The sequence below is a fragment of the Daucus carota genome, chromosome 2 (assembly GCF_001625215.2).
Source record: "Daucus carota subsp. sativus chromosome 2, DH1 v3.0, whole genome shotgun sequence".
In the NCBI taxonomy this organism is placed as follows: Eukaryota; Viridiplantae; Streptophyta; class Magnoliopsida; order Apiales; family Apiaceae; genus Daucus; species Daucus carota.
Window position 1 is genome coordinate 35,636,513 of NC_030382.2, and position 16,721 is coordinate 35,653,233.

At 33.8% G+C, this 16,721-nt stretch overlaps 1 protein-coding gene across 1 annotated transcript; it reads left to right on the forward strand.

Annotated features, from left to right (window-relative positions):
- The first annotated feature begins 7,643 nt into the window (after nt 1–7,643).
- Nucleotides 7,644–14,393, forward strand: LOC135150520 (uncharacterized). The gene is made up of 4 exons (XM_064086860.1): nt 7,644–7,799; nt 7,968–8,087; nt 11,136–11,297; nt 13,274–14,393. The coding sequence occupies exons 2-4, from the start codon at nt 8,026–8,028 to the stop codon at nt 14,391–14,393; spliced, it is 1,344 nt and encodes a 447-aa protein (XP_063942930.1). The 5' UTR covers nt 7,644–7,799; nt 7,968–8,025.
- The last annotated feature ends 2,328 nt before the right edge of the window (nt 14,394–16,721 follow it).

The following is a 16,721-nucleotide window of genomic DNA, read 5'->3' on the forward strand; positions in this document are numbered from 1 at the left end:
TTCGAAACACTTTATTAACTTATTTCCTTTTCATTTTTACTCCACTTCTTTAATTTAAGCAAGAAATCACTTCTGTTAAGCTAAGTCAAACATTCCCAATACAACATGTATTACTTGACCAATGACCAGATAACGCTGATGGACTAATATATATTTTCGCAAAAAACTATGATCTATATATTAACTTAATCTTGGATTCAGTTTTATATTTATCAAATGAGTTCATGTATGTGAGCAATCTGTGAAATTGTGATTAAGTTAATATATGGATCATAGTATTTTTGAAAAAAAATATTAGTCCATCACCGTTGTCCGGTCAATGGTCATGTAATTAAGCCTTGGGGGTAGTGATCTCGTCCGGTCGAACTCAATTGATCTGTACTGCGGTATATTTATACTAACATGTGTCGCCATATAGTGCAATCTCACCAACTTATCACCACATCTTGACCGTCCATCTCTCCATATATCAATCCTATGTCAACCCATGTCTCTTTTTTATTTAAGAAATTTTGAGAGCACTACTGAAGGGCGATTTGCGGTGGACTACGCTTCTTTCCGGTGAGTGGACTACGCTTCTTTCCGGTGAGTGGGCGGAAAAATTCAAGAGTTGAATTACTTATGAATTGACATTTATAGTTCAGGGACCTAGAAAAAAAAGTGTCTATAGTTCAGGGACTTTATAATTAACTTTCCCTATAATATATATTTAAAGAAGCTATAAAAAACCATTTAAGTTGTTAAGCGATTTTGGTAGGTAACATAACTTAGACATTCATCAGTATATGCCCTACTTAATTTGTTTACTACACAAACCTGAAAAAGGTCTAAGTACTATGAAGTACCACTTTTTTGACATTTTTGATTTCTGTGTGATCCTTTCAATCAGAATTATTGGATATCGTATGCTTAAAATTTATGTTTAATTATGATGCTAACGAAAATGAAAATGAAGACTGGAAAAAAAACTGGTTTCATGCTGTCAAAAGATGTGGACAGTAAAATCTTTTCTGTGGATATCCCTTTTTACTTTTTGTACATGTCAATTTAAGTTGAATTCCTTCTACAAACTTGTAAAGAGTACTAGTAAATGTCTGAAAGAAGCACAAGGAAAACTAAGATATTTCCAGTCTGACCATTATGTATTGTATGGTTATTAGGAAGAACAAGAGCTTGAGAGAGTCAGCCCATTTTTTCAACGAAGGCAGAATGGAAGGGGTTGAATGGCCTTCCTTGGCTGGAATGGAAAAGGCATTTTGTAATAATGTTCTGAGGCGGATTGGTGATTTTTTGGCGGGGCGGTTGATAGTTGACTATTCCAGGTAACTATGTTTTGAATTTGCTCTATGTAAATATTATAAATTTTTTCTTGAAGTTTTGGAGTTCCTGGTTTGGGGCATCAAATCCTTACGTAGTAAAAATCAAAAGTGTGGCTAAATCTCAAGTCCCAAGAAGTGCATGTATACAGCAAATAAAAGAATAAGCACCCCTTGGAAGGGAGGAGAAAATAGTCCTGGCTAAATCTCAAGTGAATAAAGTTAATTGGTTGTGCTAAAATAGATGGAGTTATTGCAATAATTTCCAAATACATCCCACTTTTGAATATAAATATGACTAACTTTCAAAGACCCTGCACTTTCAAGTAATTTTTCATACATTTTTTAATCATTTTATACTTTCAAGTAACTATGTTCTGGATTTGCTGTATATGAATATTAGAAATTGTGTCTTGAAGTTTTGGAGTTCCTGGTATGGGGCATCTGATCCTTGGTATGGGGCATCTGATCCTTACATAGTAACATACTCCCTCTGTCCCAAAAAGATTGAGCTGGTTTGACTTTCACTGAGATTAAGAAAAAGGTAATAAAAAAGAGTAAATTTAGTTGAAAAGTGGGTAAAGTGGTGGGACCTGTCAAAATTTAATAATAGATTTGAGATAATGGAGGAAGGTATATATTGCGTGTAATAGTGTTTATTTAATAAAAAGAGAGTAAAAAATTGAGAGGTAGTGCGTGTAATAGTGAAAAGTAGTGTTCAAAAATAGTAAGTATAATAAGTTCAATCTTTTTAGGACGTCCCAAAAAGGAATTAGGGTCAATTAAAATGGGACGGAGGGAGTATAAAAGTGTGGGAGACTAAAGTCTTGGCTAAATCTCAAGTCCCAAGAAGTGCATGCATACAACAAATCAAAGCATGAGCACCCTTCTTGGCTAAATCTCAAGTCAATAAGAGCATGTCAATTGGTTGTGCTAAAATAGCTGGAGTTATTGCTATAATTTAGCATCAAAAAGTGATTTTTTGTGCACCAATTGGTTTCAAATCTTGTTTCACATTTAAACAACTTCCATATACATACCACATTTAAATATATATAAATATGACTAACTTTCAAAGACCCCACAATTTTAATACTTTCTTATACATTTTTTCATCATTTTATGGTTTAGCAATTGTAGATCCATCTATATTTTGTTCTAAATATTGAACAAACTATAGCATTGTTCTATTTTAGAAAAAGATATAGAATACCCTCGGAGTAGGGAATTTTTAATTTTTGTTCTAAAATATAGATATAGAACAAGATATAGCACACCATTGGACTTGCCCTAAGAGATTCTACTAAAAACATGGTTTATATTTACCTCACTCAGTTAAAATTTTAATCAAAAATTAATGTTACCTACTTTCTTTTGAAGTATGCATTACGTATATACTTGTGCCCACGTAAACTAGAATGCTATTGTAAAAGTATCATATGCCAGTTCCTTTATCAAGTTCCTGGGAAGTTAACAAATATGTTTGGTTGTGGTGTAGGAATTTTCGGTGCCCGGGGTGTGATATAAGCAAGTTTCTATATTATGCATGTGGGGAATTCCAATTTCCTAGGAAGTTCCAGACTTCCAGTTTCCATATAGCGGTCAACCAAAAAATCTTTCAATTTGCTAGAAAGTTTAAATTCCTCGAGATTTACATGTTAACCAAACTACCTCTTATAAATCTAGTTATGGTACATTAGGAAGATTACATTCTTACTAGGGAACGTTGAAGTTCTCATTTCGGAAAGATGTCGAGTATGCACACTCTTAATCCAGTTCTGATTAAAAAATTTAGATTTTAGTGGCCTTAACATAAACTATGCACTGATTTGCATTTTAATATGTGAACCGTCAGTCAATTAGCTTCCAGTAAGCTTTATTATCTTCTAATGTCTAGCTGCAGAACTTTTTACTGTACTGGCAAAAGGAACAATCCTACTCTAGTTTCTCCTTTATGTGTTAAATCAAGTTCTTTTAAATCTTGCAAAGGATGAATCTGTCTTTAAGAAACATCTGTAAAAATAATGCTTTCCGTTTTCAGCAAACTACTAAATCTTTCTAGATAAAATTCATTTGAATGGGCATGCTCAATCTAGCTTTGTGGTGAGTTCTTCGTTTCTCTATTTGTTAGCAGGAATGCTCCGCGAACAGTAAAACAAGGAAGAAAACGGAAAAGGACTTGCAGGAGATCGGGTGACTCAGTTTGGGGAGCTTGGGGAATTCTTCCTCCTGAACTTCTGGTGTCAATTTTGGTAAAATTAAGTATCGTGGACTACCTGTCATTTAGCGGTGTTTGTAAATCTTGGAGGTCTGCATCTATTGATTTCCGCAAATATTGTATGATGCACCAGCAACCCCTAGTTGTTGTTCGGCCAAAGTATTCAAAATAGTCTTGTGTGTTGTACAATATGTTTGATATGAAAAGTTACAAAACAATGCTGCCAGATTTGCCTTGCAAGAACTTATTGGGTTTCTCATGTGGGTACCTGATTACAATCGACAGAAACTTAGGCTTTTGGCTTGTAAATTTAATGACAAAACATGAGCTGCGTTTTCCCGTCCTTCCTGGACATATGGGTGCCATAAACTGCTTTGAATTTTCTGCTCTCCTCTGTCGGTCCGCTCGGCTTTCAGATTCTTTCATGGTTCTTTTCTCTCAGACAGAAAATTATATATTGTTGTCCAAAAGTGGCGGCAGCAGTTGGCAGAGATATGTTTTATCCGACACAGAAGACAAGATTGCAGATGTGAAGATTTTTGATGGCAAAATCTTTGTTTTGACTTCAGATGTACGTTTTGGAGAATTTAATCCGAAGGCAGGTTCTGTTCCGAAGTTCTCCAAAATCAGCATCCCTTTCCCGGTTTCATCTGATACTTTTTTGAAGTTGGTGGCATCAGACAATAAGCTATACATTACTGTAATAAACTGTTATCCTTATCCTGCATTGGACCGACATCTGTCATTATTCGAAATTGACCACGAGACAATGGATAGAGCAACACAGATTCATGACTTGGGTGCAAAATCTTTATTTCTTAGTTGGTTCAGTTCTGCTGTCGTCGATACAACTGGTTGGGGAGCAGGTAACTGTGTCTGTGTTCTTCACTTAGGAAGTTTCAATGCATGTTCTTTCTTTAAACTGAATGGAAATCTGCTAGGAACAATTCCTGTCGTTTGGGATAGTCATTCATCTCCATATTTTTGGTATTTTCCTAGTGAAACTTGGTCCATCAGTTGTGTCAGTGACGAGTTTGGCGCATGATCACTTCTAAATCTCATATCAGTTTTTCTAATTAAGTCTGTAGTTTGTATCTTCATCTTTCATAATGCAACTTTGTACTAGTTCCATTTTGAAAACTTTTATACATTGATGTTGTAATGTTTGCATTGGAGGCACCAGAACTCAAATGTCATTTTCTTTATTTCTTATTGACACCTTGTTTGTTCGTGTATAAGACAGATTCTTTGGTGAAAAATTCCCAATTTGAAGCTGCAGTTTCTGCAGTTTAATATAGTTATATATTTTTGTTAATCAAAGTTTAATTTATAGATGATTACTTCGTTTCTGAATTATTGTAGTGACAGATAGATGAGTTAATTTTCAAGGAGCTGCAGTTTCTCGTTGGGAAATGATTTCTATAATTTCTGAATGAAGGGCCTCCAAGTTTGTCCTTCCAAACAAACTGATCCTCTCTCTCATCAAATGAGTTCCTTTGGTCCAAAAGCTAATATTATATTATATTAGTTTGGGTGAAACTAAGTGGAGGTCTGAACCGACCTGTTTGATACTGGATAAAGCAAATCTTGGTTGATCTCAGTTTGCCTTGTTACACTGACGTATTAGAACTGATACCTACATGTGCTCGATTCGATCTATTTCTTTATCTCCCCATGCATCGTATGTTTGTAACAATACGGACAGAATTTTCAACTTTACAATTAATCCAGACTTTCCAATGGAGATTGTATCTCTTCACAGGTGCATTCTAGAATCTAGATTCACATGCATAATATACTATATAGTCTAATTGATCGATTTTCTTAATAAGCTGGACAAAATGATTGGCAGGGCTTAAAAGCCCATCTTTGGACTTACAAGTCAGTAACACATTGGTATTGTTTGCCTAAAAAACTGATCAATGAACTTGTGACTTATAAGACAGAATATGAGAAGTTAGAAAATCTCAACTTTTTTTAGTCTTATTTTAGAAATTTCATTTTACAGGAAAGCAAAGGACCACTTTAAGAAATAATTTAGAATAATTTATTATTATAATAATAATTTTATACCCTGTAAATATAAAAAAATGATCCAAACATATAAATTAAAAGTTAATTTTCATTTATCTTTTTACGTTTAATCAATAAACACATCTTTTACAGCCTCATTATTCTCGTACCTTTATCAGATCACATCCACGCTTCTGCAATTTCCACAATCCTACGAGATGATCTCAATACAGTCCACCCACCATTTATTTTTTACAGAGATTTCTCCTACTTTTTTTCTCTTTCTCTGCAATCTTCTAAGCTCTAGTTTATCTTATATATCTTATTTAAATGGGCAAGGAGCATTGCTTCTCCACTTCAGTAACCACATGTGAATTTGAGCTTCTAAAAATCATCCCAATATTCCAACACCATAGAGGTCGGTCCGGAGTGCTACATGTCTGGAGAAATAACAGAAAATAATTTGTATAGCTAGTAATATATGACACAGAGTCTAAGTACTTGAAGCAGTTCTCATTTTAAGTCTAGAATACAAGTGGCTGGTATGGTTGTAAATACTAGATCACATAGTTGGTGATTCTTATTTCTCGTAGATCTGGTCCAAAAATACATTTAGGGATTCCAAGGGAAGCAAAAAATGGTGTGAAGAAAACAATAGATGCTTAAAATAGAGCTGTAAAGTGAGATGTAAAATTACAAGCAACACCTTACCTGGACAAAATGCATGTAAACCATACCCCTAGTTCTCCTTAAAAACCGCAAATCCCATACATTCTCGTCGTTCAGACGAGTTCAAAAAATTACTTGGCCTGTATTGCATAATCAACACTATATCATATACATATTCATCGTTTCAACAACAAAATTTTTTAATAAAATACATAGAGAGCAACTAAGCACCGAGATAAAGAAATTGCCTCTCAAGAGTTGATCAGCAAAAAGCTTCATCATCCTCTAGTGCCTTAAATTTGTATTATTTTTCAGTCAACAATTGCGTATTGGAGAGGAGAAATCCCATCACTTAGCACTTTCAGCGCATTAAGGGAGCGGAAAAATGATAAGATAAAGCTTATTTGATCTCCATTAGTGTGATTCAAGTTTATTTGGTGGTTCAAGTCTTTGGCTTCTCCCAAGAAGTTAATGTGTACGCTATAGCAAAGCCAAAATATCACTTTTTAACTCTTTTTTTCTACAAAAATATCATTTTTAGATAGATGATTAAAAATATATATTCTCAAAATAGATATCACATAAAAATTTAAATTTAAATTTTTAAAAAGACAGATTCGCATTTTCAGAATGGCTAACCCCAATATTCATTCTAAGAATAATAACTTTTTTTAATTTTATTTTTTTATTATAAAAAATATCTTATCATATATAACAACACACAATGACCAAACATATATAGCATCCTTTATTCAACACACAACACCATCACCTACATTATCAATTATCCCTAAAAAATTTATAGATATTAGATCATGATAAATCGGTCACTCATTCTCAAAACGACAATAAAATAATATTTTCAATCATTAGTTTAAAAAATGGTATGTAAAAGTATGGTATTTTTGTATTTTTCTCTGTAATTCCTTATTTAATTTTCAAGGTAGTAAATGACAACTTTTAAGAAGAGGCAATCAGCCTGCACTGCAGATCCCCTTCCCTTGTTGAGTACTACCTCTCTTCTTAAATTTGTTAAATACAATTCTGATACGCATTCTTAAAATGAGTATCAAAATAATGGTAAAAAAACACAAGTATCAAAATGTATACATTTTCAAAATAGGTATGGCTTCTAAATCAATTTTTTTAATTTTTAAAAGGATTGATTCGTATCCTCAAAATTGGTACTGAGATGCTCATTCTTAAAATAATAACCTTCTTAAAATTTTACTTTTTGTCATCAAAAATCTATTATCATATATAAGACCAAACACAAAACACATCAATATAATATATTGATGATCATAATTTGATCGATCATTCTCAAAAAATAATTAAATAATCTTTTTGATCATAAATTCAAAAAAAGAGATGTATTTTGTGTTTTGTTTTAAGGCAGAAAATGATTACTTTTAAGCAGAGGCGACCAGGCGGCAGCCCTACAGAGCCCCTTTCCCCTGTTCAGTATCACCTCTCTTCTTAAGTTTGTTAACACGAGAGACCATTTGTGCGGAATCTTTAATCTATGGATTGGGATGTTTTTGTGCTGGAAATTTCAGATGGGAAAAAGGCTTGTGTATATGGTATAAACCCATTCAATCTTTTATGTTTCTGCTCATCTTTTTAGTCAAGTTTGTTATTCATATACATTGTCTGTGGGATCTAATTTGGATGGTATATTAGCTGAGGTGTATTATATGATTGCCACAAAAAAGGTTTTGATCAAGGTCTGATTTGGTGTTTGATAACAGGCTTATGTACAGTGGTTGTTCATGGTAAATTATTCGAGAGTTTGGTCTCAAGTAGCAAATGTTATGCAAGGAGGCGATAATCTTGAACAGAGAATGGGGGCATGGTCTTGAAGGAAACAGGTGTGAGCGCTTCCATGTAATTAGTTTATTGTAGTGGTTTTATTTGTTACTTCCCGTGTGCTGTTTCATGATACTAAATCTACACAAATCATATTTTTTTGTCATGTTAGGAGTGTTCTTGTGTAATGGTTAATTTCTGGTGTTCAACTAATTTGATAAAGATAACAAATAGGTCATCAATACGGAAGATCAATATAGAAAGACATGTTTTAAGGAACAATAATGCGAAAATCTAAGACTTTGGGAGCAAACTCAAGTACAGCATGGATGGAAGTATTTGCTTTCTACCATGCAGTAGTTTCGATAACATAGGGCTAGCAGACCCAATGTTGAACATAATGAATGTGGCACATTGAGGCACTTTCAATTTGTAAATGTTACTCGTTCTAAACGAATGTTGAATCATAATGAATGTGGCTTTTGAAAGATAAGCATGCTTAGGTGCTATTTAAATCATTTAAGAGAAAGCCCAGACTTCTTATAATTTCGCTTTATCATTTCCTTCCTACTGGTCCTGGGATTAGACTAAATTACGCTACAACTAGTTGTGATTTCCAACAGAAAAAAAATTAATATCACTCTAGTAAACAAATTCTACAATCCTCTGAAGGGAAGATTTACTTGTCAATCAGATAGTACGGGCAAAAAATGAACAGAAATGGCAATGGAACTTGCCAACTCACCTGAAATTACCCTATTCCGTGGCAAATCGCCCTTTTGTAGTGCTCACAAAATTTTTAAAATAAAAAAGAGACTTGGGTGTAATAGGAAAAGATATATGCTGAGGTGGACAGTCCGGATAAGGTGATGGTTTGGTGAGACTTGCACCATATGACGACACATGTTAGTATAGATATACCCCTGCTACGGATCATTTGAGGTGGGCCGGATCGAGATCACTACCCTCATGGCCGGATTAATATATATTTTCAAAAATACTATGATCAATATATATATATATATATATATATATATATATATATATATATTAATTAACTTAATCGCGGATTCACTTTTACATATATTGAAAGAGTTCATGTATATGAGCAAGTTGTGACGAACACAAAATCGGTAACTTTGCAATTTAATATTGTCATTTCCACGAGGTCATTGGGTCAAATCTAATAATTCTTTGTCCATTTTTTACAAGATTAATAATGCCCGGATATAATTAGTGTGTAACACTAAATACAATTGTCACTACTTGCTCACATACATGAACTATTCAATTAAAATATAAGTAAATCCGCGATTAAGTTATTATATGGATCATAGTATTTCTTAAAATACATATTAGTTCCTGACGATTATCCGGTCATTGGTCATGTAATAAGCCTTTGGGGTAGTGATCTCGATCTGGCCCACCTCAAATGATCTGTGGTGGGGTTTAATTTATACTAACATGTGTCGTTATATGGTACAATCTCAGCAACCCATTACCATATCCTGACCGTCCATCTCATCACATATCAATCCTATGTCGAACCAGGTCTATTTTTAATTTAAGAAATTTTGAGAGCACTGCTTGACGGCGATTTGCGGCGAACTAGGGTAAATTTCAGGTGAGTTGGCGAGTACCATTGTCGTTTCTGTTCAGTTTTTGCCCGTATAATTTGATCTACAAGTAAATCTTCCCTTCAGAGGATTGTAGATTTTGTTTACTAGAGTGATGTTAATTTTTGTTTTGCTGGACATCACAACTAGATGTTAGCTTAATTTAGTCCAATCCTTGGACCGGTCAGAAGGAATTGATAAAGCAAAACTGTATGAAGCCTTGGCTTTCTCTTGAATAATTTAATAAATAAAAATCCAATACTCCAATTTTATTCATGTAATAAGTATTGATTAAGTTTCTAAACCTGCCAGATAGTGTGGTAATATTAATTTTCTGTTCACTTTTACTTGATTATTTCCTTAAATTTACCGTTAAATGTGTTAAAATCTAATACATATCAATATTATTTTCTTTTTATGATATCTTGACTTGATGAGATCAGTTAAGGAAATAGCGGTGTATGATCTGACACTTGTAAATATTAAGGCAATCATTGTATGGTTCTCACATATTTACCGAATGTTTTTGAAGAACGTAATTTGCTGCAGGAACAAATTAGTGTGACTAGCTGTGTAGGATTAAAATAAATTTGGTTAACTCCTCTTCTTCTTCTCTGTGTCTTCTTCTGTTACTTTGCGGGTATGTAAACCCGAATTTACTTGATGGTAGTGTGACATAGAACATAATCCTTAATACACTAGTCGTGCTTCACATTTCATTGTATCGCTTGTCTACTAAGAATTATAATGTCTGCGAATGCAATTGTTTTTATGAATGAAACATGCCAAGCTTTCGAGTATGCAATGTAAATAATTGTTTTGGGCTTATTAATAGCTGCCCAAGTCAAGCTAATGTTCTTCCAACTAGCATAACCGATTATATGCTTCGTGACCTGTTATTTATTAAAGAAGTCCGTTGGTGCAAAGACTTCACAGTGTTGATAGTTGCTTTAGTTATATTAGTCACTGTGATACTCTGTAGACAGTAACAAACATAACACCTGAGGAACTAGACAGCATTTGGAGCATGTCCACCCTTTTGTGGTGAATATATATATATATATATATATATATATATATATATATATAAAGAATCAATAAAACACCATTTAAATTGTAAATCGATTTTGGTAGGTAACGTAACTTAGACATTCTGATGTGTCTATTAAAGCAACCTGAAAGAAGTCTAAGTACTTTGAAGTACCACTTTTTTGACATTTTTGATTTCTGTGTGACCCTTTAATCAGAATTATTGGATGTCGTATGCTTAGAATTTTGGATGCTAATGAAAAAGAAAATGAAGACTGAAAAAAAAATGGTTTCATGCTGTCAAAAGATGTGGATAGTAAAAACTTTTCTGTGGATATCCCTTTTTTTTTGTACTTATCCATCTAAGTTGAATTACTTCTACAAACTTGTAACAGTAGTATTATATGTCTGAAAGAAGCACAAGGAAAGATATTTCCAGTCTAACTATTATGTATCTGTGGTTAGGAAGGACAAGAGCTTGAGTGAATCAACCCATTTTTTCAACGAAGGCAGAATGGAAGTGGTTGAAAAGCCTGCCTTGGGTGGAATGGAAAATGCATTTTGTAATAATGTTCTGAGGCGGATTGCTGATCTTTTTGCGGGGCGGTTGACAATTGACCATTTCGGGTAACTATGTTCTGAATTTGCTCTATATAAATATTATAAATTGTGTCTCGAAGTTTTGGAGTTCCTGGTTTGGGGCTTCTAATCCTTACGTAGTAACAATCAAAAGTGCGGGCGACTGAACCTAATTTAATTAATATTAAGGCCACAAATCCCAAGAAGTGCATGTATACAGCAAATCATAGCATAAGCACCCCTTGGAAGGGGGGAGAATAAGCTGAATTTTAGCACCCCTTGGTTGTGCTAAAATAGATGGAGTTATTGCTATAATTTAATTAGCATCGAAAAGTGATTTAGTGCTAAAATAGCACCATGTCTCCAACGGTTGGTTTCAATTCTTGTTTCAAATTTAACTTCTTCAAATACATCCCACTTTTGAATATAAATATAACTAACTTTCAAAGACCCCACACTTTCAAGTACTTTTTTATACATCTTTTCATCATTTTATACTTTAGCAATTATAGCTCCCTCTATCTTTTGTTCTAAATATTGAACAAACTATAGAAGATATAGAACACCATCATTGTCTACTAAAACTTTAATTTAAATGTTCCCTACTTTCTCTTGAAGTATGCATTATGTATATAGTTGTGCCTTTGTAAACTAGACTGATATCGTAAAAGTATCATATGCCAGCTCCTTTATCAAGTTCCTGGGAAGTTAAAAAATATGTTTGGTTGTGGTGTAGGAATTTGCAGTACCGGGGTGTGACATAAGCAAGTTTCTACATTATGTGGAAATTCCAATTTCCCTAGGAGGTTCCACTTTCCAAATAGCGATCAACCAAAAAATCTTACAATTTGCTAGGAAGTTTAAATTCCTGGAGATTTACATGTTAACCAAACTACCTCTTATAAATCTAGTTATGGTTCATTGGGATGATTGCATTCTTACTGGGGAATGTTGAAGTTCTCATTTCGGAAAGATGTTGAGTATGCACACTCTTAATTCAGTTCTGATTAAACTATGCACTGATTTTTATTTTAGAGTTAATTACAGTTTGTAGCCCCTAGGATTTCTCCAAACGCACTTAAGATCCTGAACTATCAAACGTGACATAATGCACCCTGAACTTTACATTCCCGTGCAAGTTGTAACCCATAGTCACTATTCCGTCCAAATATGCCGTTAACTTTAACTGTTTGAGAGATAAAAGTGTGTATATTAGTTTCTAACAGCTGCTTTACCCCTGTGACTCCTCAAAGTTTATGTATTATATTTTGAAATTATTTCTGAACACACACAACGATGTAAAAAATATTAAAATAATTTTTAAAATATGTATTTATTTTAAAATTTTAAAATAAGTTACATCGTTTATGTAAAAATAATAATAAATTTTCAGATTCTAAATCTAGATACATATTTTAAAACTTATTTTAAATTTTTTTACATCGTTGTGTGTGTTCAGAAATAATTTCAAAATATAATACATAATTTTTGAGGGGTCACAAGAGGTAAAGTAGCTGTTGGAAACTAATATACACACTGTTACCTCTCAAACAGTTAAAGTTAACGGCATATTTGGACGGAATAGTGACTATGGGTTACAACTTGCACAGGAATATAAAGTTCAGGGTGCATTATGTCACGTTTGATAGTTCAGGATCTTGAGTGCGTTTGGAGCAATCCTAGGGGTTACAAACTGTAATTAACTCTTTATTTTAATATGTGAACCTTTAGTGAATTAGTTTCCAGTAAGCTTTATTATCTTCTGATGTCTAGCTGCAGAAGGAACAATCCTACTCTAGTTTCTCCTCTATGTGTTAAATCAAGTTCTTTTAAATCTTTCTGTCAAAAAAAAAAAAAAAGTTCTTTTAAATCTTGCAAAGGATGAATCTGTCCTTAAGAAACATCTGTAAAAGCAATGCGTTCTGTTTTCAACAAACTACTGACTCTTTCTATATAAAATTCATTTGAATGTGCATGCTCAATCTAGCTTTGTGGTGAGTTCTTCGTTCCCTATTTGTTAACAGGAATGCTTCACGACCAGTACAAGGAAGAGAACGGAAAAGGATATGCAGGAGATCGGGTGACACAGTTTGGGGAGCATGGGGCATTCTTCCTACTGAACTTCTGGTGTCACTTCTGCTAAAATTAAGTATCGTGGACTACCTGTCATTTAGCGGTGTTTGTAAATCTTGGAGGTCTGCATCTATTGATTTCCGCAAATATTGTATGGAGCACCAGCAACCCCTAATTGTTGTTCGGCCAAAGTATTCAAAAATGTCTTGTGTATTGTACAATATGTTCGATATGAAAAGTTACAAAACAATGCTGCCAGATTTGCCTTGCAAGAAATTATTGGGTTTGTCATGTGGGTACCTGATTACAATCGACAGAAACCTAGGCTTTTGGCTCGTAAATTTAATGACAAAACATGAGCTGCGTTTTCCCTTCCTTCGTGGTATGGGTGACAGAAATTTCTTTGAATTTTCTGCTCGCCTCTTTCGGTCCACTCGGCTTTCAGAAACTTTCATGATTCTTTTCTCTCTGAGAAAAAATTATATTTTTTTATCCAAAAGTGGCGGCAGCAGTTGGCAAAGATATGTTTTATTCGACACAAAAGCCAGGATTGCAGATGTGAAGATTTTTGATGGCAAAATCTTTGTTTTGACTTCAGATGTACGTTTGGGAGAATTTAATCCGAAGGCAGGTTCTGTTCCGAAGTTCTCCAAAATCAGCATTCCTTTCCAGGTTTCAGCTAATATGTATTTGAGGTTGGTAGCGTCAGACAATAAGCTATACATGACTGTATTGAATAACCCTTATCCTGCATTGGACCAATATCTTTCATTATTCGAAATTGACCATGAGACAATGGATAGAGCAAAACAGATTCATGACTTGGGTGCAAAATCTTTATTTCTTAGTTGGTTCAGTTCTGCTGTCGTCGATACAACTGGTTGGGGAGCAGGTAACTGTGTCTGTCTTCTTCAGTTCAGATTTTTGAATGCTTGTTCTTTCTTTAACCTGAATGGAAATCGGCTAGGAACAACTCCTGTTGTTTGGGATGGTTATTTATTACCATATTTTTGGTATTTTCCTAGTGAAATTTGGTCAATCAGTTGTGTCAGTGATGAGTTTGGCGTGTGATCACTTCTAAATCTCATGTCAGTTTTTTCTATCAAGTCTGTAGTTTTTATCTTCATCTTACATTATGAAACTTTGTACTTGTCCCATTATGAAAACTTTTATACATTGATGCTATAATGTTTGCCTTAGAGGCACCAGAACTCAAATGCCATTCTCTGTATTTCTTATTGGCACCATGTTTGTTCCGTTGTTCGTGTATAATACAGATTCTTAGGAAAAAGTTTCCCAATTTGAAGCTGCAGTTTAATAAGCAAACTTTAATTTATAGATGATTACATTATTTCTGAATTATTGTAGTGACAAATAGATAAGTTAATTTTCAAGGAGCTACAGTTTCTTCCGTCTCTTTTTCCTGCCAGATCTTTGCATGTCCAACTCTTTTTCCAGCTGCTGTGTCATCAAGTGCTGCTTACTTAAACAAACTCAGTTTCTGAATGAAGGGGTCTGTCCTTCCAGACAAACTCCTCTTGTTCTAATGAGTCTGGCAAAACTATTCTTGTTCAACTATACAACCATATCCAGACTTTCCACCGGAGATTTTATCTCTTGATAAGTGCATTCTAGATTCATATGTATAGTCTATTGTACAGTCTAATTAATGTTTGTGTAAATAACTGATAAGTGAATCTATAAGCTAAATTTGAACATTTGAAAATCTTAACTTTTTTTAGTAACTTATTTTTATTTTTGAAATTTGATTTTACAAAGAAATAAAGGATCATTTTAAAAGATAATTTATAATAATTTATTATTATGTTAATAATATTTATACCCTGTAAATATTAAAATAATGATGCAAACACATAAATTAAAAGTTAATTTTCACTTGTATATAACATTTTATTTATAATCAATAAGCACATAGTTACGCCAAACAGCCTCAATATTCCTGTACCTTTATCAGATCATCACTTGTGCATTTTCCACAATCCTACAAGATGATCGGAATACATTAAGTCCACCCACCATCTATTTTTTGCAGATTTATACTTTTTTCTCATTCTCTACAATAGTCTAAGCTCTAGTTTATCTTCTATATCTTATTTTAAATGTGCAAGGATCATTGCTTCTCCACTTCTGTAAAGATTACATCCATCTTATGCTTTGTTTTCTGATTCAAATTTTAAAGATCACTTTCATGACTCAGTAGCAGCAAAGCTCGCAAATCTTTTGAGTCATCATGAGCATGTTCTGAGAAATTTTCTCTGGAAGAAGTCCTATTTGTTTGTTCCTGCCGAGTTGAACTCATGGCAGAAGTTTGCGGTTAGTTTAAATTTTTCAGACCTTTACATGTTGGGAGTGCTTGCAGTGTTGTCCTCATTCAGTATTTTGGATCTCTGTTTCTCAAATTTGCCTCCTATTTGTATTATGATTACGCCTTTTTCTAGGAATCGCTTCTAAAGGAGTAGCACAATTACTCCTTTCCATGATTTTAAAAGAAATCATCCCAATATCCTAACACCATAGAGGTTGGTCGCGAGTGCTACATGTCTTGAGAAATAACAAAAAATAAGTTGTATCGCTTGTAAAATATGACATAGAGTCTAAGTACTTCAACCAAATCTCATTTCAACTCTAGAATGCAAATCGCTGGTATGGTTGTAAACGCTAGATCACACAGTTGGTGATTCTTATTTCGCGTAGATCTGGTCCAAAAAAAATCTAGGGATTCTAGGGGAAGCAAAAAATGCTGTGAAGTAAACAATGCATGATTACAAGCAACACCTTACCTGGACAAAATGCATGTAAACCACATCTATGGTGCTTGCCTTCTCTACATTTGTATCTACCCCTTGGTTCTATGGAAATGAACTCATTACCAAGATTCACACAATGTGACACAAGGAGGAACATTGTTCACTTCCTGTCAGAGGCAACATTGACCAATGACCGCACAGTATATTCATCTGGCCAAACTAATGCTTCTTCGTTTTTCTAATGGATAGTTTGACTTTTTGACACACACTTCTGAATCTTTTGACCGACTTTTATCATGTTTTTTTAATATTTTTATCACCTAGCTCTTCAAATAATATCCCAGTTCTCCTTAACAATGGCAAATCCCATGCATTCTCATCGTACAGATGAGTTCAAAAAATTACTTGGCCTATTGCATAATCATCACTATGTCGTATACAGATTCATTGTTTCAACAACCACAAAATTTAAAATATACAGAGAGGAACTAAGCACCACGACAGAGTACATGCCTCTCAAGAGTTGATCAGGCAAAAAGCTTCAACATCCTCTAGTGCCTAAAAGTTGTCTTATTTTTTAATCAACAATTGCATACTGTTTTAGGAGAGGAGAAATCTGATCACTTGGCAC